General features: G+C 36.1%; 1 protein-coding gene across 2 annotated transcripts; it reads left to right on the top strand.

Moving 5' to 3' along the window:
• The first annotated feature begins 293 nt into the window (after positions 1 to 293).
• On the top strand, positions 294 to 26,788 carry ttc6 (tetratricopeptide repeat domain 6). Of its 2 annotated transcripts, none has more exons than XM_063007021.1 (26): positions 294 to 488; positions 1,324 to 1,428; positions 1,811 to 1,912; positions 4,448 to 4,543; positions 5,999 to 6,327; positions 7,472 to 7,691; positions 9,717 to 9,846; positions 10,052 to 10,227; positions 10,324 to 10,460; positions 10,865 to 11,034; positions 12,615 to 12,735; positions 12,961 to 13,111; positions 13,666 to 13,748; positions 13,979 to 14,055; positions 14,401 to 14,558; positions 14,818 to 14,937; positions 16,299 to 16,472; positions 17,050 to 17,190; positions 17,282 to 17,395; positions 17,494 to 17,613; positions 18,007 to 18,095; positions 23,345 to 23,555; positions 24,041 to 24,193; positions 24,444 to 24,617; positions 24,764 to 24,989; positions 26,638 to 26,788. In XM_063007021.1, the coding sequence occupies exons 1-26, from the start codon at positions 330 to 332 to the stop codon at positions 26,772 to 26,774; spliced, it is 3,873 nt and encodes a 1,290-aa protein (XP_062863091.1). In that variant the 5' UTR covers positions 294 to 329; the 3' UTR covers positions 26,775 to 26,788. The 2 variants fall into 2 exon arrangements, with proteins under 2 accessions (XP_062863091.1, XP_062863090.1); XM_063007020.1 differs by having other exon boundaries at positions 7,226 to 7,691.
• Positions 26,789 to 27,882: the final 1,094 nt, after the last annotated feature.

Below are 27,882 nucleotides of genomic sequence, written 5' to 3'. Positions count from 1 at the left end.
TGTGACCAGATTGAAGATGTTAAGTGATAAAAGAAGTGCAATTAAGTGAAAATATATCAAGCACAATGTAATATTGTCCCTCAGTATCAGATAAATGCATATCTATTTGATACTTTGTATACCACTTTAAAGGATCTATTTTCTCTGCAGTGAGACATTTGCTACACCGATGAAGAGAGATGCACAGTGCTGGAAATGCATCCCATTTCCTTACATACCATTTTAAAGGACTATGATTAATATTTTGCTAGTTCTCTTACTGATCTGTACATTTTTAAGTGTTGAGGTCTGTTGGAAGGAATGCTTAGCGTTGCTCTGTGTCCTGTAGGATGGTGTATGATGGCATTCCTCAGGAGCAGGTTGGAGATACCAGGCAGACAGGTGGTGTCACACCTCTACCTGCTGTGCCATCAGATGCTCTCGCAGACTGGCAGCGAATTGGAGTGTACCATGTTGAAAAACCAAGGATAATAATGTGTGGGCATGCTGTGAGTTATCAGCACCTCATCACTCTGACCAACCTTAATTAGAGTTATTCACTGATTATGCTATATAAATATTAACGATTCATTAGGAAGCAATAATGTCTGAACTTTTGCTTAAAGACTAAGGCAAATATTTATATAGCATAATCATTATTTAGTGAGGTATTAAACATGGAGCATTAGGTATAAGTCATTTATTAAGCTTCATTTTGTTACGCTCTTGTTCGTTTTTATCAGGTCACTAGATGGCATTAGATGCACATCTAACTTCACACCAATTGGCCGTAAGCTTGTGAAATGTAATGACGAGATCCATGGGGTTCATATTTAACTCTGAACCAAATGATTGTTGAGATGAGTGCAAAGTCATGTGCATTTTCTACAATCCAGATAAGCAAACAGAGAAAATATAAAAAAACTGACAAACAAGGAGAATGTGGATTCTGTAAGACATAACAGTGCTTTGAAAGATATGCTCATTGCTTTAATCAATTTAGGTAAACTACAGGTATTTTAAACCATTGTAACCCACTTTGCTAAAAATGTAGTTAGTTACCATTCTGTTCCTCATTATTGCTTTAAATTTGACATTTCATATTTGTTGTAAAATATGTAAATAGTTATAATAATACGTACATTCATCTGTTTACTTAAATTGTAGTAATTTGACATTTACGTGTTTCAGCATTTAAAAGGTTCTTTTTTCACATACATTTCAGATTTAAGGGAAAAACCTTTGACATGTCACAACATTTTGTCTCAGTGCTTTGTCAGATTCAGTTGTATCGGCAGTGATTTAAAACTATTTTAATGTCATCCTTCATTTCTTATTCTACAGGTCACACTTTGTGAGGATCAGTTACGAAAGTTCTGGAAACCAGCACCTCCAAAATTTTGTTGTGCTCCAGCTACTGTAAGAGACATTCTCTTCCCCAAATATCAGGTAAAATAGCAATTCCCATTTTTATTTAGCAGGTGGAAGTGCATTTTTCTCCAATCCACCAGGACTTTTAACAGTGGGGTTTATAGTAAAAATTACAGCATGGCCCCCAAATCACATTTGCTCATACCTTTAGCACACATACTTTCATGCCTGATATTCCACAAAGCATAACAAGTTCAAGATACTTTAACTGTAGGTTAGGACCAATGACTTTGCTTCATCAAATTCCTGAGTCATACATGTTATTGATTGTACTGTTATTAATTATACTTTTGTTTTACATTATATTTAGTCTTCTGGAAGCTCAAAGTGCCGTTATAATTACAGGTAAGTCTTAATTGTCTTATGTGATTTTTAAACTTGTACATTAATGTGTCTTTAGGTTACTCGACCTGGTCTGTCTATTAATAATAATTTGGATAGTCTGCAGACTGTGTTAGAAACAGATAATGTTCAGATGAACATGGAGCAAAACTTTTTTCTGGTAAGTTTTTTTTGTATTACATGAAAATAATTGTGGTACATTATAATTGTCCTGATCAGCATTGCTACACTGCCCCCAGGAAACAGAAGTAAACCATGGGCAGGGTGGCAATTCAGCACAGGGCTTAACACACTTTTAGCCATCAGAAGAAAACTGGCAAATGAAATCATATTTTCAAGACCCTGGAGCTGTATATGCTATCATGCAGGGTTTGAAACACTGGGTTTAGAATTCGGCATGTTCTTTTCTTTTTAACCCCATACTGTTTTTTCACTACCCTGTTATTTCCAACCTTCCCAAAACATGAAGTAGGTAAAAGTAGATAGCCTTTCCTAATCGCTGTTTGTTTGAATAAGTGAGTAAATGTTCAAGTGTGGCACAGTGGCACAGTGGCACATTGGGTAGCACTGTCGCCTCAAAGCAAGAAGGGCCAGGGTTTGATTGCATGTTTTCCATGTGTCTGTATTGGTTTCCTCTGGGTGCTTCGGTTTTCTCTTATAGGTCCAAAGACATGCGTTCAGACCAGTTGGAGCTACTAAAAATTGCCCTAAGTGTGTGTGTCTGCCTTGTGCCCAGTGTTTCAGGATGGCTTTGACTCCACTGTGACTGACCAGAATGAAACAGTTACTCAAGATAAACAATTAGTAAATTCATTTATGAATGAAAATTTTTAAATTCCATCTTTTGTATTTCTACAGTGAATTTAAAAGGTTTACACACCTGTGTTACAATGCCAGGTAAAAAATCAGACCAAGAAAAATAATGTAACATTTATTTCCACCATACATGTGACCTGTAAGTCTTGTAATTCACTTAAGAAACATACTGAAATTGTTTAAGGAAAAATAAAATAATGTGGTTGCGTAAGACGTACACCTTCATGTAATTGGGGATGTGGTTGTGTTCAGAAATAACCAGTCACATTCAAACTCATGTTAAATAGTAGTTAGTGACACCTGCCATTAATTAAAGTGACTTTGATTAACCTCATATAAAATTCAGCTGTTTTAGTAGGATTTGAGATTTACTTTAAGTTTGTTTTTCAGTTTTATTGTACAGATTATAGTTCACGTTAAAGGTGGAAAAAGTTTTGAAATTATTAAACAGATTTTTTACATTATGAAAACATGGTTTTGTAACAGAGGTGTGTAGACTTTTTATATTCACTGTACATGCTGTATTTTTTATACTGCATGACTCAACTCAGCGAAAGAAAAAGTCTGGAAAAGGAAATTGTTCACATTCCTTTACTGTTACTAAAAGTTTTCTTATCTTTGATGTAACAAGCATTTAAAAACCAAGGTCTTCAGACAGTTTTTAAACATTTCTTACTGTTTAGTACATTTCTGTTCATTAAGAAGTTACTTAATATTTTGGCCATTAGAAAATTGTATATAGACTCAATGAACTTATTGTTGAGTACAACAATGTAGTACGTACATTCATTGATTATTTTATACAGTAAGCTACATCTTCTATAGAGAATAATTTAATTGGTATACAATTGCTGACTTTAACCCTTTTTATCAATGAAAAAGGACCACCATAGGACCCCACTGGCCTGACGTTATTTGGGTGGTGGACCTTTTTCAGCACTGCAATGGCACCAAAATGGTAATGACATGGTGGTTCATATTGGTGATAGTGTATCAGGTGCAGCATTAACCTCGATGTTACATCTTCTCCAACCAAAAATTTAATGGCAACAGCGTCCTGTGTCCACTGATAAAAGACTAGCGCAAGATTAGCCAACATTGTGCATGGAAAAATAAAATAGCTCTAACTGTATAGCAACAGCGAGTGGGTAGAAACACATCAAGTTATGTTTTTCAAATGAAAAAGCTAGTAAGTTTAATCAGTGTTTAAAAAGTGCTACACCCGATACACTTATATAAGAAAAACGCACACACTACTGTATCATTACAGTGATAGTGTCATCACAGACATCATCCTGTCTATTGATTCCTTTATGGGTTCTCTGTTGATTGATAAAATAGGGGTTTACAAAAAGTTCAGAGCAACAGCGGGTGACACTCAGTAATTGTATACCCACAAAATCTGTATGGTAGGTGTAGCTCATGTAATAGTCAATTAATGCATGTACCAGAGTTGTAATTAATGATGTGCATATACTAGCTGGTGGGCTGGGGGGACAGTACCTTTTACTGCCCAGTTATTGGTCCTCATACTTCTGGTTGTTACAGTGTATAAAATATTTAAATAATTGTGTTACATTTTAAATGCATTTGAATTCATCACTACAGCTAAATCATTGTCTTTATTCTTTTTCTGATTTACAAACCACAAATTATATTCGTGTTGTCTTTCTCTAGTATTTTCATTTTGTATTTTAATTCTCATGAAAGTCTTTTTTGTGCTGTTTTATTACTCTTTGGTGTTTTATAGCACAATGGAGAGCAATAGCTTTCAAATTATGTATAACTATGCTGTAAAAAGACACATTAGCTTGACCATTTAATGTGTGTGTGTGGAGATTTAATAGCTTTTAACTCTCAGTGGATGACTATTTCCCAGAAAAATATTCTATCTAGAAAGCACAAGTCTCTGATGGACCTGCGAGCAGAAGATATGAACTTACAATCTTCACAAGAAATCTGCTTTCAAGAAGAGGTTGAAATACTCTTTGTTTTTTTACATGTGTTTTGTGTCAGATATATATATATATACACTATATATATACACTGATCGGCCATAACATTAATACCACCTCCTTGTTTCTACACTTACTGTCCATTTTATCGGCTCCACTTACCATATAAAGCACTTTGTAGTTCTACAATTACTGACTGTAGTCCATCTATTTCTCTACATGCTTTTTTAGCCTGCTTTCACCCTGTTCTTCAATGGTCAGGACCCCCACAGGACCACCACAGAGTAGGTATTATTTGGGTGGTGGGTCATTCTCAGCACTGCAGTGACACTGACATGGTGGTGGTGTGTTAGTGTGTGTTGTGCTTTTATTAGTGGATCAGACACAGCAGCGCTGCTGCAGTTTTTAAACACCTCACTTTCACTGCTGGACTGAGAATAGTCCAACAACCAAAAATATCCATCCAACAGCTCCTTGTGGGCAGTGTCGTGTGACCACTGATGAAGGTCTAGAAGATGACCAACTCAAACCACTGATGAAGGTCTAGAAGATGACCATCTCAAACAGCAGCAATAGATGAGCGATCGTCTCTGACTTTACATCTACAAGGTAGGAGTGTCCAATAGAGTGTCCAATAGAGTGGACAGTGAGTGGACACAGTATTTAAAAACTCAACACACACTTAACACACCACCACCATGTCAGTGTTACTGCAGTGCTGAAAATGATCCACCACCTAAATAATACCTGCTCTGTGGTGGTCCTGACCATTGAAGAACAGGGTGAAAGCAGGCTAAAAAAGTATGTAGAGAAACAGATGGACTACAGTCAGTAATTGTAAAACTACAAAGTGCTTCTATATGGTAAGTGGAGCTGATAAAATGGACAGTGAGTGTAGAAACAAGGAGGTGGTCATAATGTTATGCCTAATCGGTGTGTGTGTGTGTGTTGATATATATATATATATATATATATTTATTTATTTATTTATTTTTTATTCTTTTTTTTTTTTGGGGGATGTAGCCATCCACACTGAATTGCTAGTTTATTATATATATTGCAACACAATGTCACTAGTTTGCTTATAATAGAACATTAATATACCCGATAAAACATATTCTTTTATTTATGCTCGATTTTGCAGTGGATTGTATGGTCTAGAGTTGCTATTTAGTAGCATTGTGCTCATTCATGCTGAGGGGGTACTTGTCACTAAAACCAGCCAGAGCCCTTGGCACCCTACCTGGCACAAGACCGCTTTAAGTCAGCATGTCTAGTGTAAAATTAGAACTGAGATCATTTTAAGCTATAAGATCATTTTAAGCTTAAGCTAGTCTTTGGGAAATTAAAGCTTATGAGTACTCTTTGGTATGGGGAAATGTAAAAGTTATGGATATTAAGTTTTAAACTGTAAACCATAGAGACGTTATCCTGGGAACAGAATCATAACCTCTAATCATCTGATTTTCCTTTAGCTTCGGGTGAGCCGGCCTTTCTCTGCTCCACAATTAACCACAAACCCTGAGCTGTCACTAAGGCTGCAGTCTGACTTTGCCACCATCAACAGAGAGTTAGAGCTGCAGGAGGCTTTTGGCAGACCTGGCTCACCAGAACAGCTCAGTGTGGAGCGGAGCCATGGTATATTATGGTCTCACACAACCCGAGGCAGAATGGTCCCAAGAGATCGTTCCATGAAGAGTAGAGTTGGCAAATGCGCAAGCCACAAAGGAGAGAAGGGACTCGGTTGCTCTAAGCTAACATACATTCTTCAGAAACTGAAGGAGCATCCACAGACTCTATTCAGGTTTGATCACTATTATGTAAGCTTATTTGTTTTAGTACAATTAAACAATACATCTAGCTCCTAACAAGCATGTAATTGATGTAAAAAATAAGGAAGAAGCTACGTGAGAAGGAAGATCTTGCTCTACAATCAGCATGTTAAAGCTTGGCAGCACTTAATTGCTGAGCGTGTAGACAAAAAAAGGCCCTTTACAGGAGAGTCTTGTGGTTAGTTAAAAAAGATATTTGGCTACAATAACCTGAAGTACCTTAAAGAAGAAAAAGTCGGCCATTTAAACTATTGTACCTACAGTCAAGCATGCTGGTGATGGTCTATTACAAAAAGGGTGAAACGTAATGAAGATGGAAGTTTACCTAATATTTCTTACCATAACCCTGAATTAACAACCAGGAGATTGAATCTTGGACACAATATTTTGTTCCAACAGGACAATGACCTAAACACGTGATACACTTTTTTGTAATGGCTACATTAGCTTAAAAATTAAGCCTCAAACCTATATATGTGGAATATGTGGAGTTTACTTAGAACATGTATGTGCCAGAAGACTCCACTAACCCTGCCAAATACTGTGGTCAAGAGTTGTGCCAGAAGTTTGTTAATTACTATTAAAAGCAGCAGATCAACATGAAAAGAGCTCAGAAACATATAACAAAATTAACTGTTATAATTGATTAACTGTTATGTTTTGTTCTATTTGTTTAGAGAAATTGAGTAAGAACTCAAATTGTAAAGATTTATTCCAGACATTTGTTTACAGATACAAATACCATTAAAATTCCAGAGCTGCCATGACATACATTTTCCTTACAAATGTTTTGTATGTGACTTTAACTGGTATATGTGTAACATTAGTTATTATTATTTTCACTATAATTATCTTTACTCTACAAAACAGGAGTCGTTCTATGTTTGAGCTGCCTCAGAAACTTAAAGGCTCAACTCTCCCCCGGTCCCAGAGCCTGCCTCTGCTTCTAGACTTTGTGAGCTTTGCTGTAAAGCAGTATGGAATTGCTGACAATCTGCCCTCTCAAGAGTGGGTTAGGGACATTAAGAATGCCCAGTTTGAGGAGATATCCCCTGTTATAGAGAAAAGCAGAACCAAGAATGCCCGGGAAGTCATTACAGCATCTATTATTTCCAGTGATCAGCAGGACAATCAAAATTTGGAGGATTCGGACATGGTTGATCTACCTGAGACTCTTGATGATGGCCTTACCCCTGATGATTTGGAAAAAATGGTGTCCCAATTGACCCACACTATACATGAACATAAGAGGAACAATCCTTTTGACCTGTGTCGCAGAGGAGCGCTCTATAAAAAACTTGGTCATCTCAACCAAGCTCTTGAAGATCTTAATGACGTAAGACTTTTTTTACAAATTGATTTTGTTTGCATAATACAATCTGGCACTGTGGTGCAGTGGGTAGGATTGATTTTCCAGTTGGGTGGCCAGGGTCCGTTTTGTGTGGAGTTTACAGGTTCTCCCTGTGCAGTCAGGCCAATTGAAGGTACTACAAATTGCCCTTTACACAATGAATCAGACCCTGACAAGAAGGTGGTAAAACATACAATCAACGAATGGATGAATAATACACTCCATATCTCAGTTTCTGGGAAAGTTGGAACATTTTGTAAAATGCAATTAACTGTGATTTGTGAGTTCTCCTGAATCTTTACTTAACTGACAAAAGTATTAAACAATGACTTTTAATGTTTTGGCTGATATTGTTAATATAAAATACAAGATTTTATATTATACAAATTTAGAATTTGCCTGCAATGCAGTCAAAAAAGTTGGGACGGGGCAAAATAACATTCCACTTTGAGCTGGTTAATTGGTAAAAGGGTATAAAAGAAGGATCATTCAATGGCTCAGACCCAACAGCTGGGTCATAGTTTACTACTTTGTCTCAAATTTTGTTAGAGTATTGTCAGTCAGCTTAAAAGAAACATTTGTCAATGCGAGATTGCAAATAATTTTGGTTTAATTATCCACTGTATATAAAACTGAAAATATTCAGGGAATACGGAGAAATCTCAGTCTTCTTCAGTCGGCTTAAAACCACTGTTGAATGTATAGCCACGTGTTCATAAGTACTTTAGGAAATCATTGTCCTTTAACTCAGTCCACAGTTGCATCAAGAAATGCAACCTGAAATTTATTAACTTATTGAACAACTTATTTAAACAATAAAACAACGTCTCCTGGTAAAACAGCTGCCAAGTTTTCTATGCTAAAGATGAAAAGGACCAAGACTGACACAGTATGGCATTGATCAGTGCCCACAGCTTGAGTGATTTGTATATATGTAAAGGTACCATTATTACCATTAAACATTGATTGCATCAAATGTTAAATTTGTTTATGTTTACAAAATACAATTAGGTTGGTCAGTGAAAACACTGGAAATCTTTTCTGTACTTCTGTCAATTTAAAAAAGCTTTAAAAGAATTAACACATATGTTTTATTGCATTTTACAAAATGTCCCAACTTTTCTTTTAGAACATGCCTGTGTGACCTTGTAGCTGTGTGTATGGTTGCAAGAAGAACATTGTGAATTCTTCAAATTAATCTGAATTTTACATTAATTACTCACAAATTGTGCTTGGTCTTGTTTCGAGTATTAGACATCAGAAATGCTCAGAAATGCTTAGTGCTTTGTTCAGAAATGAAAAAGCACTGCACATTAACATCAAACTCTTCTCAGATCTGTGAAGCATAATGGAAGGAGCTTCATTAGAAAGACGGAAAACCATGCCACTGGCTGAGTTCTCGGAAATAGCTCAAAAGATCACGGGAAAAGCTGGGCAGGTCCTTCAGCCCAGCGTATTGGCCCTAGAAACAAAATTACTGCGCACACTCAAAACAATAGCTGGAAATGAGAGGACCCAGCAAAGATCTTGGTCACAAAGTCATAATAAACAGCCCAGAACGACTTTAACAAATAATGCTTAATGAGGCACGTAGAATGCCCTTGATGTACCAGTAAAAGGAATCGGCACTGTCACTCATCTGCATTTCCAAACCCCATGCCAGCCCATAATGGTGGGCATGTTACCATTTTCCGGGCCCTTGCCGGTCTATATGTCAGGTGGGCACGTTAAACTGCATGTCAGAGTTTAGACTCTAAATTAATTTAAATATTGTTCAATGACATGGGTTGTTTATGAAAAACTTAATCAATGGGTTCATTAGACACTTAAAAGGTGCATTTGTTTGAGTGTGATAAGTTTAGGTATGATTTGTTGCCTATTTCTATTGTTGTTTTTTGGTGTTGTGATCACAATAATTCAAAAGGGTTTACAAACTGCATGTGTAGGTTGTTAATCTTTCTTATCTACCTTCCAATGTTATATGTTATGTTTTTATAACATGCTTTTAAGGCCATACTGCTGGAACCTAATTTACTGGATGCTTACTGGCACAGACACAGTATCTATCTGCTGAGAAATGTCACTGACAGTGCTCTGAGTGATCTCAACTTCATCATTAAGCACAACAAGAACCATGCAGGTAAATCTCACTGCAGATTTCTGTCTGGGTTATGTCAGAAAAGTAGTAGCTATAATAATGTTCTTTCCCAAAAAAATCATAACATCCAATACTTGTCCGTTGTAACAAGCAACAGTACATGTGTTGGTCCAAACTCCAGAGAACTGTAGACACATTACCACAGTGTATGTAGGAGTTCATGTCAGCTGGTTTTTTTTTCCTTTAGATGCCTATATGTCAAGAGCAGAGATTTATAGAATGAAAAACAATGCCACCCAGGCCATACTCAACTACACCCAGGCCATCAGATGCAAACCAGATGATGCTGAGACCTACTTTAAAAGGGCTAAGATGTATGAGAAGATTGGGGAAACCCTTTTAGCCATGGAGGATTATGCTGAAGTAAGCCTTTTTTTTTTTTTTTTTTACACAAATTTGGCAGGTATAGAGAAGAATTTAAAATGAAGCTTTTTTAATCCATTTATATTTTAACTGTAGACATTTGCCATTAACCCAGCAAGGACGGATGCACTAATGATTCATGGCCTACATTATTTCCACACTGCCAGCTGGAGGGTGGCACTGGAAGATTTCTCCCTACTGTTGAAGCAGGAACCTAGAAATGCCAGAGCAAGGTGTTTAAAGCAACAATAAATGACGTTTTATGTTTAAACTGAAACTACAGTAGTGCTCATGCTGATTATGTACAGAAAAAAACTAAACACATGCTTTCTGCACTACCTCAATTTACTTGCCAGATTAAATCCAAAAGTTGTAATTTTATTCTTTATTAAATTAAACCCTCTGTAACCATTACCAGGTAGATGTGGTTGGTAAAATGAATGAATAAATTATTAAACGTTTCTTGTACACATGTGAAATTCATATTTATATATAGTGCAAACATTTGACTCATTATAAACATAATAATTATAGCATAGAGTAGAAAGTCACAAATTAAATAATTATAATAATTAACTTAAATATTGTGTTATTTACAGTGGTAAATAATTTAATATTGTATTTCTGAGCTTTGTAGGACCTACAGAGGAATTATTTTTACCAAACTTAAATACTATCAAAAGGCCATTGAGGACTTTTCTTTGGCTCTGCACTTGGATCCCACTGACTGGCAAGCATTTTACTACCGTGGCTGTCTGTTGAGGAAGATAATACCTGATATGGCCTTAAGAGACCTCAGTATTTCTGGTAATGCACAAACACACATACACACAGAATATAATGAACCTAATTTGCTGTTCAACCTTTTGGTTTTAAATCTGGAAATGTAAATTATAAGTCGTCTTTTCTCAATTCTTTGCATTTAGTTCTTCTCACTTTACAGTAATTAACTTTTTATATTTTAAATGATTGGGATAGCAGGAAAGGACACGCCTTGCTTTAGCTCTTGTCCATTACAGAAAACAATATTTGAGGAAATTTTCCAGTAATCTGACATCTTCTGCAAGACCATAAAAAGTTGTATTATTTACCAGCAATGTTTTGTGAACTTTTTGGTACTGGGACAGCCAGCCAGCAAAGCATCTCTTTAATCCTACTAAGTTTAATGCCACTAATGTTGCCTATGTGTAGTAAGGCTATAGTAATGCCAAGTTTGTTTTCATCTCTGCAGATAAAGCAATTGAGCAAGTAAAGTAAAGAACTTTTGTCTAAATTTATTAGAGGAAAGTTGCTAACTTTACACAGTGCACATCATATAATGTGCTTTAATATATGTGGTGCAGTGACCTGTTATGCTAGCCTACCATCGCTGAAGCATGATTGGCTATGTCTAAGAATGGAGGTGGACAAACCTTGCAATGGATTGGTGCCCTGCATTTTTTGCTATTCACCCAGTGTTTCCGCTGCGACTCTGATGCATTTGATTAAAAAAAACTTGTTTACAAAAAATTGTTTTAAAGGTAGTTGACAAAAATGTGTTATCAGTTTAGCTATAATTTTCGAAAGCATATGAAGGTCAAAGAAAACAACAGTGGTCCTTGAACATAGCCTTGTATGTTCCTTTTTATGAACAAAATTCTGTTTACTTTAAGCAGGTAGGAGAATGGTAGGTCCATTTGGTCTAATTGCTTGTTCTGACACAAATAGAATGAATGCCCATCTCATATCGTAAGCTCTGAATGCTAGATCACTTTGATGTTCTCTGTAATAGTCTTTACAAAAATTACACAGCTGCAGCTCATTTACAATGCTGCTGCCAGATTATAAACTAGGAACTAGCAGTTAACTCTACAGCTAGTTCTAGTTAACTCGGAATATTAAATAGAACTAGTTATAGTGAGGTAGGTGTGACTTAAACATCTACTGTACCTCTCTATAGCTATAGCCACATGATACATTTTAACATGTTACCTGTTGTCTATAATTAAGTAAATCATTTAGGACCCAAAATATTTCTTAGTTTACTGAAAACCTTTAGTAGACATATCAGCCTATTAGCTTCTGGTGAGCTAGCTGTACTCAAACTCAGAACAAATTATTGGGAAAAAAAATATTTTTAGTACTTGAGCATTAGTGGCTATTTTTGCTTTAATTTAGTCTTAAATCTGTGTTCATCTAACTTCATCTAAATATTCTGAATACTTTGCCTTATGTTCTGCCTAATGTACTGTTGGTCATTAGAGACAATATGCCTTAATAAATGTATAGGGCTTTCTAGTGTATGATTTCAAAATATCCTTGTGTCATAACCATCGTTTCTCTTTCTCTTTCTCTCTATCACTTTTTCTCTCTCTTTCTCTCTCTTTCTGTGTGTGTGTGTCCTTCAGTGCTTATCCGTGATGGTTCAAAAAACATTGGAGCATTTTTTCATCGTGGTCTGATTTACACAGAGCGCAGGCAGTGGCAGCAAGCAGTGGCTGACTTTAAAGCTGTGATCAAAATTGACAGGTGACAACCCCTTCTTTTGATGCTGGAGGCGCAGTATCTGGTTTGTTCTGTTCAAACAAAGCAAAAACAGAACAATGTAAAACTTACGAAGGAATAATGTTTTTAACCCCTTATTGGTTGTTAAAAGTGGCTTAGCCTTAGTTTTTTCCAGTAGATAAATAAAAAACTTTAAATATTCATGATGAATTACTCTCCAAGCATAAACAGTTTTTTTTTTACTTTCAGGACTGTTGCAGCAGCCTATATTAACCTGGGACTTATCTATATGCAGAAGATGGAGCAGAATTATGATGCAATAAAAATGTTTAGCAATGCTTTAAAGTTGGATCCCACATATATAAAAGGCTATATATGCCGTGCCAAAGCTTACTGGAATGTAAGATCTTCAATCATCTGTAGTTTTTGCTGTATATATGCAGTGCTGTGAATAAGTATTTGCCCCTACCAGATTTGTTCTATTTTTTTCTGATTTTCACATTTACATGCTTCAGATTTTCTTACTAATTTTAATATAAAGACAGCATGAGTAAATACAAAATGCACCTTTTATGCTAATGTAAACTATTAATATAAAGTAAATAAACATTACACTACCAACACCATGTCGTTTCCTTGATGCCTTGGTGTGGCTAGTGAAATGGAACCCAAATTAAATTTGGTTAACTGGTTGATTTAGTAGCTAAGGGGGGATAGCATTTTCCCACATAGGGTCAGGTAGGACTAAGCAGCATTTTCCCTTTAGTAAATGAAATCATAATTTAAAAACCATATTGTGCTTACTTGGGGTATCTTTGTCAGATATTAATGGTAGTTTTATAATCTCAAACCCCAAAAAAATCGGAATGGGGCAAATACTTTTTCAGCACTCTACAATTTGGTGGGCAGTAAATATAGCATACGACTTAACTGACAGATTAATTTAACAAACAGGTAAAGGATTTGGAGAGAGCATTAAAAGACTTGACTAGAGCTATTCACATGAGGCCAGATGCTCAACATCTACACATCATGAGGTATATCTTAAATTAGATCTAGACATCCTTGCTAGAAACCAGCCTCATTTTATTAAACTTTATTCTAATACAACAGGTTCCATTGTAAACAGGCAAATATTTTATATGAATCGTTAACATTGGCATTGTTGTCTTCCTTATTATTATGCGTTTATATTATTCTGTTCATTATTCTTAATAAAAGTGGAGAAATATATATACCTGTATTTTCTTGCTTTTTCTGTCTTTAGAGGCCAGTATTTGTGTGATATGGAACAGTTTGACCTAGCCACCTTCTGTATACAGTATACAGCAGAGATGAATAAAGGTATTCATAAATTTAACACATACATTTTTGCAAATCACAATTCTGCACATAATTCTGAAAGTAAATAAATGATCTGTAGCAGTGGATAACACCTCTGAGTTTAATTTTTAAAAGCAAATGACTATATTAAAAAGCAAATGACTATATTTAATCCCAGTTCTTTTTATTAAGCTGTACAACAGACTCACTCAGTTGACCCGAACCCAGTTAATTTTGGCTGGCATTGATTTTGTATAAAAAAAATATGTTTTTATATTTATCTGACATGCTTCTTTTTTAATTGCATCCATTTTTTGCTATTTATAAGCAATGTTTCTCTCTTCTGAACACCGTTCTGTTTTGCAGCATTGGGCTTGTCTTTGGTCCAGCAGGCAGCCTGCCAGTCTTTCTTAGGGAACAATGCCAAAGCTACTGCCTGTCTAGTGGCAGCCGCCAGTACCCGGCCCTCTTCTCGGATCTTTATCATGTTAGGAAAAATACAGATAAAAGAAGAAAGGTTTACGGTATGCTTAAGACTTTTGTAAGTCTCTTTATGTATAATAATAATTAACAGAAAAGAAATCTGCATCCAAGATTGAATGATTAGTCAAAATGCTTAGCTTAAGTTACTGCACCTTATTACCTGAAATTACAACATATTGTAATTTCAGGTAATAATGTGTAATGCCTTATTACCTGAAATGCCTTCATTGTAATGCCTTCATTTAAAAAAGAATATATAAATCAGTGTACTAAATATAACGTTTGTTTGTTTGTCTGTAGGAAGCAGTGGACAGTTTTAGGAAAGGCCTGTCTTATCTGAGCCCCAGTAAAACAAAACTTTCTAATATGCCTGATGCTTCTGAGCTCTTCTACCTCACTGGCCTGTGTCTCATGGCTCAGGTGCTGCTTATACATACTGTGACTAACTAGTGACAATTTTAGGCATTGATGAAATAACATTTTAAAATAAAATCAGGACAGTTGTTGTGTAAATAAATTCAGGTGAATTACTAAGTTATTAGTCTTTGGTATAAATATAGTCTTTGGTCACACTTTGCTATAATGACAGCATTAGAACATGAATTATTATGTTTGTGCGAAATCTAATAATCCATGTTATCCCAGCAACATTTTAAAATACTCCAAATAAAATCTCTTATTCACAAAAGTATTCAGCGCATTTGCTGTGTCTCTTCAAATTGTGGTCAGTTTAAACCGATATTTAAATAGATATTTACACTGCATTTTCAGGACAAAAAAACAAAAAAAGTCTTGCTTGTGAATATCTGTAATCAGATTAGGGGAAGTATAACAAACAATATCTAAGGCTATGAGTGTTCCCAGTACCACAAAGCCCTCAATAATTTTAAAATGGAAGATGTCTGGCACAACCTTAAACCTTTCTAAAGTCAGCCATCTGGCCAGATTGGGTTTATGGGCAAGAACAGTCTTAGGGAGATAAGGAAGAAGTAAATGATCACTTTAAAAAGCTCATGAAGTCCTGTGCAGTACATGGAGAACTTGTTGGATAGACAAAAATCTATGCAGCCTTCTGTAAGTCAAGTCTATTAGGGTAGACTGACAAAACATAAGTTACTGATGAGCTTGGAGTTTGCTTAACAATGTCTAGGGAATCTGGCAACATGAGAAAAAAAAGATTTTTTGATTATTCTGATGAGACAAACATTTTTTTCTTAGGCTGAACAGCAAACTCTGTGTCTGCTAAAACAGGCACTGCACATCACTTGGCTAATAGCATCCCTATGATTAAACGTAGTGGTGGCAGCATAATGCTAGAAGGGTACTTCTCAGTGACAGGGAGAACAGTATAAATTAGGGGATGGAGGGATGCAGCCAAATACAGAAACAAAAAATCTTCTTTAGAGCACACACAAACTCTTTTAACATAACAGTGACCCAAAGCATAAAGATAAAGCAATGCTGGTGTGTATTCAGGACTAGGCTTTGCATATCCTTTAGTATCCACGCCAAAGCCCAGACTTAAACCCCATTGTCTATCTTTGAAGAGACCTGAAGATGGCATTGCACAGACCCTCAGACTGATTACATGTACATAAGACGAGTTGCAGCTATAGTTGCTGCCAAAGTTAATACAAAGAGTTTGTATTAATTTTCAGAAAACAAAAAAATATCATTATGAATGAATAAGTATAGGTTGATGGGTAAAAATGGCTATAACACTATAAATTGTGCTATAAGTTGTTTACTGAAACCATTGTATATGTATGTATATAAACTAGGGTGAAGACTCTCTCCTGCCTCAGGCTCTGGATGCTTTCAGTAATGCTGTAAAGATGAACCCAGAAAATGCTGATGCCTACTACCAAAGAGGCCTCTGCCGCATGCGCCTACAATACTCCAAGAGTGTGGAGGACTTTGACAGAGCACTATTCATCAACCCAGACTTCTTCCAGGTCACTGCAACCTTTTGTTGAGATTTTTCAATTAGTCTTCTAACTCAATAAGATTAGTCTGCTTAAAATAGAAAAGTTGGCTCTGTTTTTGACAATGCTGTGATCTAAAAGAAATATATATTTAAAAGGCTGCATGGTAGGTGATAGATAAATAACAGCACAATAGCTATTACTTAATTGAAAGCTCATCAGAGGGCACAATATGTAAACCTATAGTTGTAAGAATATGTTGTAAACACATTTGTATTTACTGGGATTTTTAACTTGTTTAATCGTAAAACTGTAGACAAATAGACAAACAAATGTTTGTAATGTTTGTAAACTAAAAAAACAATTCTACTACACCTTATAATTTATTAACACATTGATCAATCATTTATAGTCTTGTCTAAAAAGCTATGTGAACATTTTTAGTAGCAGTAAATATTTCTGTAATTGCTGATTGCATAAACAGCCTTCTTAAATATTTTAATATCATATTGTATATGTATATTCTGATAAAAGCTTTACATATTAGGATGACTTTCAAAACAAACATGAAAAAAATAATGCCTGACCATGTCTTTCCTATTATCAGGTGTATTTGAGCCTAGCATCTTTTTATGGATCTAAAGGACAATATTCAAAGGCAGTTCTTAACTGTAACGAAGCTATCAGGATCCAACCAAAAAGTGTTAGAGCCCTCTTGTATAGAGGAGCTCTTAAATTCTATTTGAAGGTGCACTTTTATATAATTATAAAACCATGAGAAAATGCCACTTGTTTTAAATAAATGTAGAGGTATCTTAAGTTATTTTTATTTACTTCAGATGTATAAAGGGGCACTGAAGGATCTGACCACTGCAATAGAAATTGATAACACATGCTCTTTTGCCCACTACAACCGTGGAGTATGTTACCAACAGCTGCAGGAATATGAACTGGTGACAGATATTTTTTCTATTCCTAAATATTCTTGTACAAAACGCATTCAAGGACTTGTAAGTGGCTTTAATGTTGCACTTTTTTTCATTTTGTCAAGGCTCTTCAAGACTATAGCACTGTGCTTCATCTTCCTAGTCAGAAAGAGATTAACTTCAGAGTGCTGATAAACCGTGCTTTGGTATATGTGGACCTCAGTGACCATTACAGTGCCCTTCAGGTAGCCAAAATTTACCCTGTTAGTTTAATCACATTGCTGAGCTTGTAGAGATTTAAGTTTCACTTTTTGCAAAATTTACTACTGCTGGAATTACTATTTAAAAGTAGTCTAGTTTAAAAATGTTTCTCTTTCTGTTCCTCTGATCACATGTTCTGAAGTAATTAATCCTATAAATGTATTGCCCTCTTTAAGTATTCATTATCACATTAACTCCTTGAGCAATATTTTGAAAGTAAGTGAAAAGAATAGGTAATGACAAAATCTTTCAGATTTTGCAATTGTCTCTAATTTAATATAAAATATTCATTTATATAAAATATGTATGAAGATTTGTGATCTTAAAATAGTATTATTTGAATCTATGACCAAAAATCCATTGTGTTTTAAATGGAGGATTTTAAAGCTGCTTCCAAGAAAGCTGATGCCATTGAACCTCCACTGGATGCCACTATCTACCATGCACTGGGAGTCTGTTACCACAGGTCAGTTAATTCCTAAGTCCTCCATAATGTAATGTTTAAAGTGATTGCTATGCACAGATGCCCACTCTAAAACACAGAGATAATACCATATTTCAAATCTCGAGGTTAATGCACTGTGTAATTATGTTTTTCTAGCATATCTAATCTATCTAATCTCTAAAGGACTTGATAATTAAGGAGTATGCATGTTAACTGCACAATGTGGTAAGGTCAAAACTACAGGTGTTGGAGTGATTGTCTAATTTCATTTATCTCTCATATTTCCAGTGTTAAAGGTGCTGTGAGTTCTTAAAGATCAGTTAAACATTAAAAAGATGCTTCAGTAATGTTTTTTTATAACATGGTCCCATGGTCTGTGATATGTTGGTTTGTTTAAGAAGCATGTTTTTGATAAGGCTTTTTTGTTTTTCTTTCATAAAGGTTAGATTTTGCAGTGTGGCATTAAGTTAATTAAATGCATTTTTTATTACCATCCGAAGCGACTGCATCAAACTTGATATGCTTATTTGCCAAGAAAGACAAAATAATATACATATAAAGCTGCTTTGTATTTGCAATTCCAGATCCAGCTTTAAATGTACAACATGAATGTGTTGAACATAGTGCTTCATAGTAATGTTTAAAAAAAAAACTTTACACTTTCACAAGATGTATGAATAAAAGTAATACATAGCCCCAGGAGCTAGAATACTGCATACAAATGCTTTGTGTGACCCATGATTAATTATAATGTGTTTTGTAAACAGTGCATCCATTGCAATGATCTAAATGTAAACTACTCTCAAAATTCTGGCAGTCAGAAAGTTTACAGTCAGTTCAGTGTCAGTAAATGATCATGGTTTAGAAGGCCCAAGCATTCCAGCATGCATACAAACTAGCTATATTCAACCTGTCATAGAATAACTAACAGCACAATTCAATGTTGACAATGTGCCAGGTGCATAATAGCGGGGATTTTTCAGTAGCTTGGGAGGAAGAAAATGTTTGGACTTTGTGTATTCATTGCTCTACAACAAAGAAGCTTTTTCATTACAGCATGCAGCCAGGTGAAAAATATACACATTTTATTATGTTTGGAAACAGCACAGGGGTGGCGTGGTGGCACAGTTGGTAGTGCTATTGCATGTGTGTGTGTGTGTGTGTGTGTGTGTGTGTGTGTCTCTGCCCTATGATGGAGTGGCGACCTGTCCAGGGTGTTTTCCTTTTGCCCAATGAATAAAACTCACCATGACCCTGATAAAAAAGGGAAAAGCGGTGAAAAATAGGGTATTGAATGAAAATAACACAGCATATTTAAATTGATAGCATTAGGCAAGTTCAAAACAACAAGGTATGCAAAATAGGTCATGAAAATGTCTCTGGTGACTTTATTATGACCTTTCTTATTAATTCATTATCTAAGCTTATACACTCATGTACAGTGGGGCCAAAAAGTATTTAGTCAGCCACTGATTGTGCAAGTTCTCCTACTTAGAAAGATGAGAGAGGTCTGTAATTTTCATCATAGGTACACTTCAACTATGAGAGACAAAATGAGAAAAAAAAATCCAGGAAATCACATTGTAGGATTTTTAAAGAATTTATTTGTAAATTATGGTGGAAAATAAGTATTTGGTCAATAACAAAAGTTCAACTCAATACTTTGTAACATAACCTTTGTTGGCAATGACAGAGGTCAAACGTTTCCTGTAAGTCTTCACCAGGTTTGCACACACTGTAGCTGGTATTTTGGCCCATTCCTCCATGCAGATCTCCTCTAGAGCAGTGATGTTTTGGGGCTGTCGCTGGGCAACACGGACTTTCAACTCCCTCCACAAATTTTCTATGGGGTTGAGGTCTGGAGACTGGCTAGGCCACTCCAGGACCTTGAAATGCTTTTTACGGAGCCACTCCTTCGTTGCCCCAGCGGTGTGTTTGGGATCATTGTCATGCTGGAAGACCCAGCCACGTTCCATCTTCAATGCTCTCACTGATGGAAGGAGGTTTTGGCTTAAAATCTCACGATACATGGCCCCGTTCATTCTTCCCTTAACACGGATCAGTCGTCCTGTCCCCTTTGCAGAAAAACAGCCCCAAAGCATGATGTTTCCACCCCCATGCTTCACAGTAGGTATGGTGTTCTTGGGATGCAACTCAGCATTCTTCTTCCTCCAAACACGACGAGTTGAGTTTTTACCAAAAAGTTCCATTTTGGTTTCATCTGACCACATGATATTTCCCCAATCCTCTTCTGGATCATCCATATGCTCTCTGGCAAACTTCAGACGGGCCTGGACATGTACTGGCTTAAGCAGGGGGACACGCCTGGCACTGCAGGATTTGAGTCCCTCTCGGCGTAGTGTGTTACTGATGGTAGCCTTTGTTACTTTGGTCCCAGCTCTCTGCAGGCCATGCATCAGGTCCCTCCGTGTAGTTCTGGGATTTTTGCTCACCGTTCTCATGATCATTTTGACCCCACGGGATGAGATCTTGCGTGGGGCCCCAGATCGAGGGAGATTATCAATGGTCTTTGTTACAGGATACTCGATCAGTGATGGAAAAACTGAGTCAGAATCAGGAACTTAGGATGCAGTTGTTGATTTATTTCTCCCAATCAAAAAAAACCAGGTGCAAAATGTTAAACATAAAAATTAATTTCACTGAGAAATTCATACACTCAAACCCGGCCTAAACTAATAAACAAACTTTAAACTAAACTTCAGTGCATCTCAATTATTGCACCACCATTACAACTCCCACATGCCCAACTAAACAAACTCCTTTTTTCCCCTTAAATACTCATGAGGGATTGGACCAAACCAACTACAGGTAACATAGCATTTCCTAAGTTCTATCAAACTTCAAAAAGTCATTGGTCTATGACAAAAACATGGTATAATTATACCGTTACATCAGTTTATATTAATTACATTGAGACAGTGTCACAATCACAATTATATAAGAACACCAAACAAAGGATAAAAAAAAACCTTCCCCCATAGTTACAAAATAGTCTATTCCCAAAATGGTGCAGTCCAAGGACTTCAAATCCCATCAACCATCAGTGCTCGGGTCCTTTGACTCCCAGCACAGCTGCCTGCATGCCTGGTGCAAACCTGTAAGTAAACTTACTTGAACCAAACCTTTTTTTGGTTAAAAATGAACACTACTAACCCTACAAACATTTATCCCACATTTTACCCTTATTCCCCTTCAATTGAATAATCAGTAAATGATTTAATGAGTAAATTATTGTGGTGTTTGTACATTACAGTCCATATAACCCTTGAAACAACATTAGCTTTGTTACAGTCTTGTATGTCTTCCATTTTCTTACAATTGCTCCCACAGTTGATTTATTCACACCAACCTGCTTGCCTATTGTAGATTCACTCTTCCCAGCCTGGTGCAGGTCTACAATTTTCTTCCTGGTGTCCAGGTGTGACAGCTCTTTGGTCTTGGCCATGGTTGAGTTTGAAGTCTGACTGTTTGAGGCTGTGGACAGGTGTCTTTTATACAGATAACAAGGTCAAACAGGTGCCATTAATACAGGTAACGAGTGGAGGACAGAAGAGCTTCTTAAAGAAGAAGTTACAGGTCTGTGAGAGCCAGAAATCTTGCTTGTTTGTGGGTGACCAAATACTTATTTTCCACCATAATTTACAAATAAATTCTTAAAAAATCCTACAATGTGATTTTTTGGATTTTTTTTTTCTCATTTTGTCTCTCATAGTTGAAGTGTACCTATGATGAAAATTACAGACCTCTCTCATCTTTCTAAGTAGGAGAACTTGCACAATCAGTGGCTGACTAAATACTTTTTGGCCCCACTGTAGTCTGTGTACAAACCCCATTTCTGGATAAATAGTTTTGAGAGAATTGGTAATACATTTGAAAAGAACATTTTTAATGCAAGATTGCTAATATGATAATGTTGTGAAAAGATTTAGGAAACTGAGAAAACTCTTCAAGGGCAAGGCTGGAAACCACTGTTAAATGATAAACCTTCATGCTACTGTGATAAATATGGCTACTTGGGCTCAGGAGTACTTTGAAAAACTGCTGTTTTTAAACACATTCTGCTGCTGTTTCAAGAAATGCAACCTGGAACTGTAATATGCAAATATAAAGCCAAACATCATTTCTATTCAGAAACTCTAGATAGACTGGAAGGCTGTGGAAATGTGAGCTCTCATCAAATGAGACCATATTTCAGCTTTTCAGAAAAAAGGAAAAGGTGCAAACGCCATCATCTGGTGTGGTATATGGGTGCATAAGCTTATACATGGATGACTTGCATATTGGAATTAAGAGAGACACGGCAACATCTTTTTTCAGGATGTCCATGTTTTTTATAGACAATACCAGACTTTTGCATGCACAACAGTGTGGTTCATAGATACAGAGTCCATGTGTTTAACTGGCCTGACTACAGTGTAGATTTGTCTCTTATTAAAAATGTATGGTGCATCATATAGAGCAGAATCAGACAACGATTGACCATGGGCTAATGAGCAGCTGAACGGTTCTGAAAACTTTTCTTTGTTTATTTCTCAGTTAAAAAGTTTAAATAGAATAAACAATAACAGATTCTTATTTTTATTTCATTTAACAAAATGCCCCGACTTTTGATGTTCATACATTTTTAAACAATGTTATCCTCCTTAATTTTGATAGCAAACAGCCTTTTCTTATTTAGTTCCAACAGCAAAGTACATTCTCTTACTTTATTCTCCAGGCACATTATGTGAAAGATAGGCTTATAACCTAATGTTTAAACTACAGAGACTTGAATTTCTGAGAATTAACTTGTTTGGCTATTGTAATTGTGGCACACACTGTATGATGTAAGAACTTTCAGATAAAGTTTCATTATTTCCATTTAAACCATTTCTGAGAAACAAAATACCAGAGGAATACAAATCTATTGCACTATGTCTGCACTATGTCTCACTATGTAATTTCACAGTTTCTGTCAAGCAGATGGAGAAATCAGTTTCTAAAAATCAACATGGCTGCATTAACTTTAAGGTGCATGGTATTGGTACAAAAACAGTTGTAAAATGTGGGAACTAATACATTCCAGTATCTGTGATAAAGCAGTTCAGTATCAATAAACACAGCACATAATTTAATACAATTAGGTGATAAATGCTCTTCAAGTCTTGTCATGCAGTCAATAGCTATTTATTTTAGACAAACATATTGTTTTTCAAAACAGTCACAGTCACAAACAGTATTCTAAAATAATGTTACTTTGTATTTTGAAGGTTGGGACAGCTGCAGGAAGCAGTGGATGCCTACAATGAGGCTTTGACACTTAACCCCTTTTTGCTGGATGCCTACATAGGACGTGGTAATGTCTTTGTGGACTATAGCCATGTTGACACCAACAAACAGGCCCAGAGAGACTTCCTCACTGCTCTGCATCTCAATCCTCTCTGTTTCAGTGCCCGTATAGGGCTGGCTTACAAATTACAGGTTTGTTTCAGCTACAGAATAATTGCCACAATATGGACAATAAAAAATATTTGAGTGCAAATTGTTGATTTATAAGCATACTACTTAATGCATTTCTGAATATAATTCATCCCATTAATCATCAAGAGAAAGCAATAGTAGCTGTGTGATTGTTGTATTAAAAACATGCTTAATTAAGCCTTTACTATAGTTAAAGATTATTAAATTTTTTTGGTTCTCCTGAATACTTTTGATTTATTCACAGTGCATTATAAGTGTACACTCCAAAACACTAATGTGATGGTGCCATTTAAAGTGCCATAAAAAGTCATACACACACCCCTCAACAGAGAGCAATATCTGATTTCCGCTGTATTGTCAGGAAATGCATCCTGCACTTATCAAGTGTTTTCTCGTAGCCAGGGAGTGATATTTTAATGTGGCTGCTATCTCTTGTGCTGCTATTAATTTTAATTGATTCTGTTGATATTACTTCTTTTCACTAGGTTTTGGGACAGTTTCAAAGAGCCTGGAATCAGTTCACTGTGGCTATTAAGGTTAATTCAAAGTGTTGGTCTGCATATGAGGGAAGAGCTATTGTCAATCTACAGATGGGCAACAATTTTGCAGCTTTTCAAGACATCAATAATGCTTTGAAGGTATCTGTAGCTTCAGTGTTTAATTTGATGTTAAAAATAAAACACATCTACAAATCCCACTGAGCTGCAAAGATTCTGTTAGTTAAATCCTATATTATAACATGAGGCCATAATTGATTCATTTTATTTATTCATTTATTTATAATTATTTATTGATTGAGCAATTTAGAGCAGCCAATTGACCTACTTGCATGTTTTCTGAATAAAGGTAATGTTTTGCTCTTTGACTTGATCTGTAACTTATTTGCAGTGCAGTCCACACTCAGACCAGCTTCTTACTAACCGAGGTGTGATCAACCAGTTTATGGGAGATAAAGCCAGTGCCATGAGGGATTATCAGAATGCCATTTCTCTCAATCCCAGATGCACGGTTTCTTTCTTCAATGCCGCTAACCTCTTTTTCTACAACAGACAGTTTGAACAGGTTTGTTTCAGAAATACCTGCTGTTTTCATGTTCACTTTAAATTTAATAATATTAAAAAAAATTACATTTAATAATTTAAGCTTTTCATAAAAAAGTGAACCTCTGTATACTTTCTGCTCTCTGTTCCTGGATTACGTCGACTTAGGCATGTGAGTACTACAGCAGGGCGATTGAGCTGGATCGAAATGATGAGTCTGCCCTCCTAAACCGAGCCATCACTCATGCAATGCTACGCAAAATTCCAGAGGCTCTACAAGACTTTAGCAACGCTCTCCGCCTTAATCCTCATTCAGCTCATGCCTACTTTAACAGAGCTAACCTGTACGGCTCCCTCAAGAAGTACAAATTAGCAGAGATGGACTTTACACAAGGTGAGACATTACAGATTAGATTTAATTTGTGTAATGTGTTGTTGTGTACGTTTGTGATAATGTACATTTTATATGTGGTTGATATATCACATTTTTTATTGGTTTTCGCCCAGCTCCCAGAAACATGCTAGTAAGTGTTTTGTCTGCTCTTAATTACCCATCCTGTTTAGGGTGTGCTCTTTCCTTGTGGCCGGTGTTGCTGGAAAAGACTTTAAATCCACTACAACCCTAATTAGAATAAAGCAGTTACAGAAAATAAAACAATCATCTGATAAATCAATCTCTGATCATTTTAAGATTGTTAGGACAGCAAATTTAAAACAGAGTGCCCACTCCATCTGTTTAGACTGCAGCTGCATTTGCTAACAATGCCAACATGCATACACCAGGTAAAGTGAGGAAAGTATTTATCAAATTATTGCACTGTGCTAGCCCCACACCTTTAAAGAAACCATCCATTCACCATCCAAAACAGTCTTAATTATAGTACAGTTTTAGAAATTCCTTTAGAAATTCTCTCAATCTAGTCGTGTCCAATTACCCAGATGTATCACCGGTACATACCCCTTCCCTGACTATGAAGGGCTGTACCTAACACATCCCCCCTCCAACATGTGTAGTAGCCAACCGCTTATTATAACCTGCACAAGGCGGGTTTACACAGTGATTAGTATCACGTATGGAGAGTCACACACTGATCTCACATGTTTCTGTGCTGGCGCCATTGAGCAACCAACAGTGGCCACAACTGCTGCAGCAATTAAGAATCTCTCTGAACAGGTAACACGTGTGTCTTGCTTTGCTTCAGTATCAGTCACCTTTCTTTGTTCATGAGATGGGTTTTTGGGTTTATATTTCCCCAGTGGACCTTCTCACAAACATGTTTTATGTTGTAACACTATCTATAGAACCCACTGCCCAAAAGGAACACAAAAACACATTCAAGCTCATGTAACCCAGACACTCCAAATTCTTGTGTGTAAAGCGAGTGGCAGATGGTTGCCATGGTTACAGTGTAAACCCAATGCTAGATTTATACTGCATTTACTGAACAGCACATGGACCTAAGTTCAGCATAGATCACCATATTTAAAATGAATTTTTAATAAGAAACAATCTCAGTAATTTGAATAGGCTGAGACAAATACCACTGAACAGGTGGTGCTGTAGGGAGAAAGTCTGCTCTGCATAAAGTTAATGATCAATCAGAACTTCACCATTTTAATTCTATAGTGAATTTAATAGACTGTAGGTGTCCGGGCAACAATCACCTACAAAGACATACACAAGCAATTTTGAATTCAAGATTTTCATTGAGTGAGCTGGATCTGTAAAGGTACCAGCTGAAAATTTACAAGGCAAATGGGCTTTAAATGATCCCTCTTGTCCTTTTTTTCTTGATCCTCTACTCAGTGTGTCTTGTATTTTTTAGTGGCTGTGTGGTATTTTTTAATTTACAATTTTTAAACATTTATTTAAATAACAATGCAGGTTAATAATTAATTCATCCACTGTTTATTTTCTATTAGATTAAACTAGTCATTTGTAAATTATACAACAGATCATACATCTTTGATAGTGGGAAATTTGGGGGTATTTCATGAAACTAATACTCAAGACTGCGTGCATGTGTCTGTGTGTGTTGTAGCTCTTCAGCTTCAGCCTGATGATGCTCTGCTTTATAAGCTTAGGGCAGATGTGCGTGGCTATCTAGGACTAATAGAACAGGCAGTCCAGGACTACAGAACTGCACTGGACCTCCAGGAAACTATGCAGCATCCTTAGACAGTTATTAAAAGGTGATGAATGAATGAATAAATGAATGAATGCCTTTATTGTCATTGTATATAAAAATACAGCGAAATTTTCTGTGCAACTTCTTGGAAAAGTACACTCATTGTTAGTGTTTTTCTATTTTTAGATTTCTGATTTCATGTATTTACATTATTTGTAATACAGATGTAAAAAAATATATAATAATATGTAAAAAAATATATTACAAGTCTGAATGAACAGTTATTTAACATCAGCTCTGTAACACTATTAGAAAAACATTTCATGAGTTTATACTTTGTTTTACCAAAAACATTTTTGGCCACAAATTATATGGACTCCAATACTAGATGTTGTATGGGTTATAACTTTTATTGTATTTATTTTTGGCAGACCCCCCCCTACACACACACATTTTATATGCCTCCCTTTAAAAATACAAAACACCTCATTCACAATACATATATTTGATACTAAACACTTCTGCATTACCAGCAAAAGAATGCAAAATGCTATTAGTTAATGTTGACTAAATGTCATGACTAATTTTTTTATTGGCTGCTCTTAACATAAGGCCAAAATGATTGTGCTTTAAAGTGTTTTTACCTGACTTGGTTACACAAAGGCTAAGTGGCCAGCCCCACGCTCACCAAAACTGGTACAGGAAGATTTTTGAAATGTATCGGACAGCAATACGTAATAAACATGCAACTGAGATTCTAAACTCCTCGGTTCTAAACTCGGTGTTGCCACCAGCTGGGTGCCATCTGGCGGGCATAATTGACAGTGCCTGCAGCAGACATGTTTCTGCTATGGCAGGATGATGGGACTATGTGGGTGGGGTCTTCAAACGCTGTGTAAGGACTCTGATTGGCAGATAGAGAGGCGCCTGTGCAGAGTGCATAGGTGAGAAAGTGTTCGGCTAAGGGCTGTGCGGGTCAGAGGAGGCGTGAGCAGCAATATACCCACCTCGACTGCAATCAGGGATCCCCCAGCAGCGGAAGACACATTTACGCTAAATTGGGAGATAATGGTAGAAAATGCATAAATAAAATAGAAAAAAAATTACTAAAATTAGTTTTTAATACACACACACACATATATACTGTATATACACTTT

This window comes from Trichomycterus rosablanca, chromosome 13 (assembly GCF_030014385.1).
Source record: "Trichomycterus rosablanca isolate fTriRos1 chromosome 13, fTriRos1.hap1, whole genome shotgun sequence".
Classification (NCBI taxonomy): domain Eukaryota; kingdom Metazoa; phylum Chordata; class Actinopteri; order Siluriformes; family Trichomycteridae; genus Trichomycterus; species Trichomycterus rosablanca.
The sequence above is the reverse complement of the archived record's forward strand: the minus strand, read 5'-3'. Positions and strand labels throughout refer to the sequence as shown.

Excerpts from the sequence above, each read along its gene's own strand:
- ttc6 (XM_063007020.1), top strand. The coding sequence starts at position 330 with ATGGTGTATGATGGCATTCCTCAGGAGCAGGTTGGAGATACCAGGCAG. Across the intron at positions 6,328-7,225 it reads CATCCACAGACTCTATTCAG|GAGTCGTTCTATGTTTGAGC; the intron begins GTTTGATCACTA and ends TCTACAAAACAG. Across the intron at positions 24,990-26,637 it reads AGAGATGGACTTTACACAAG|CTCTTCAGCTTCAGCCTGAT; the intron begins GTGAGACATTAC and ends TGTGTGTTGTAG.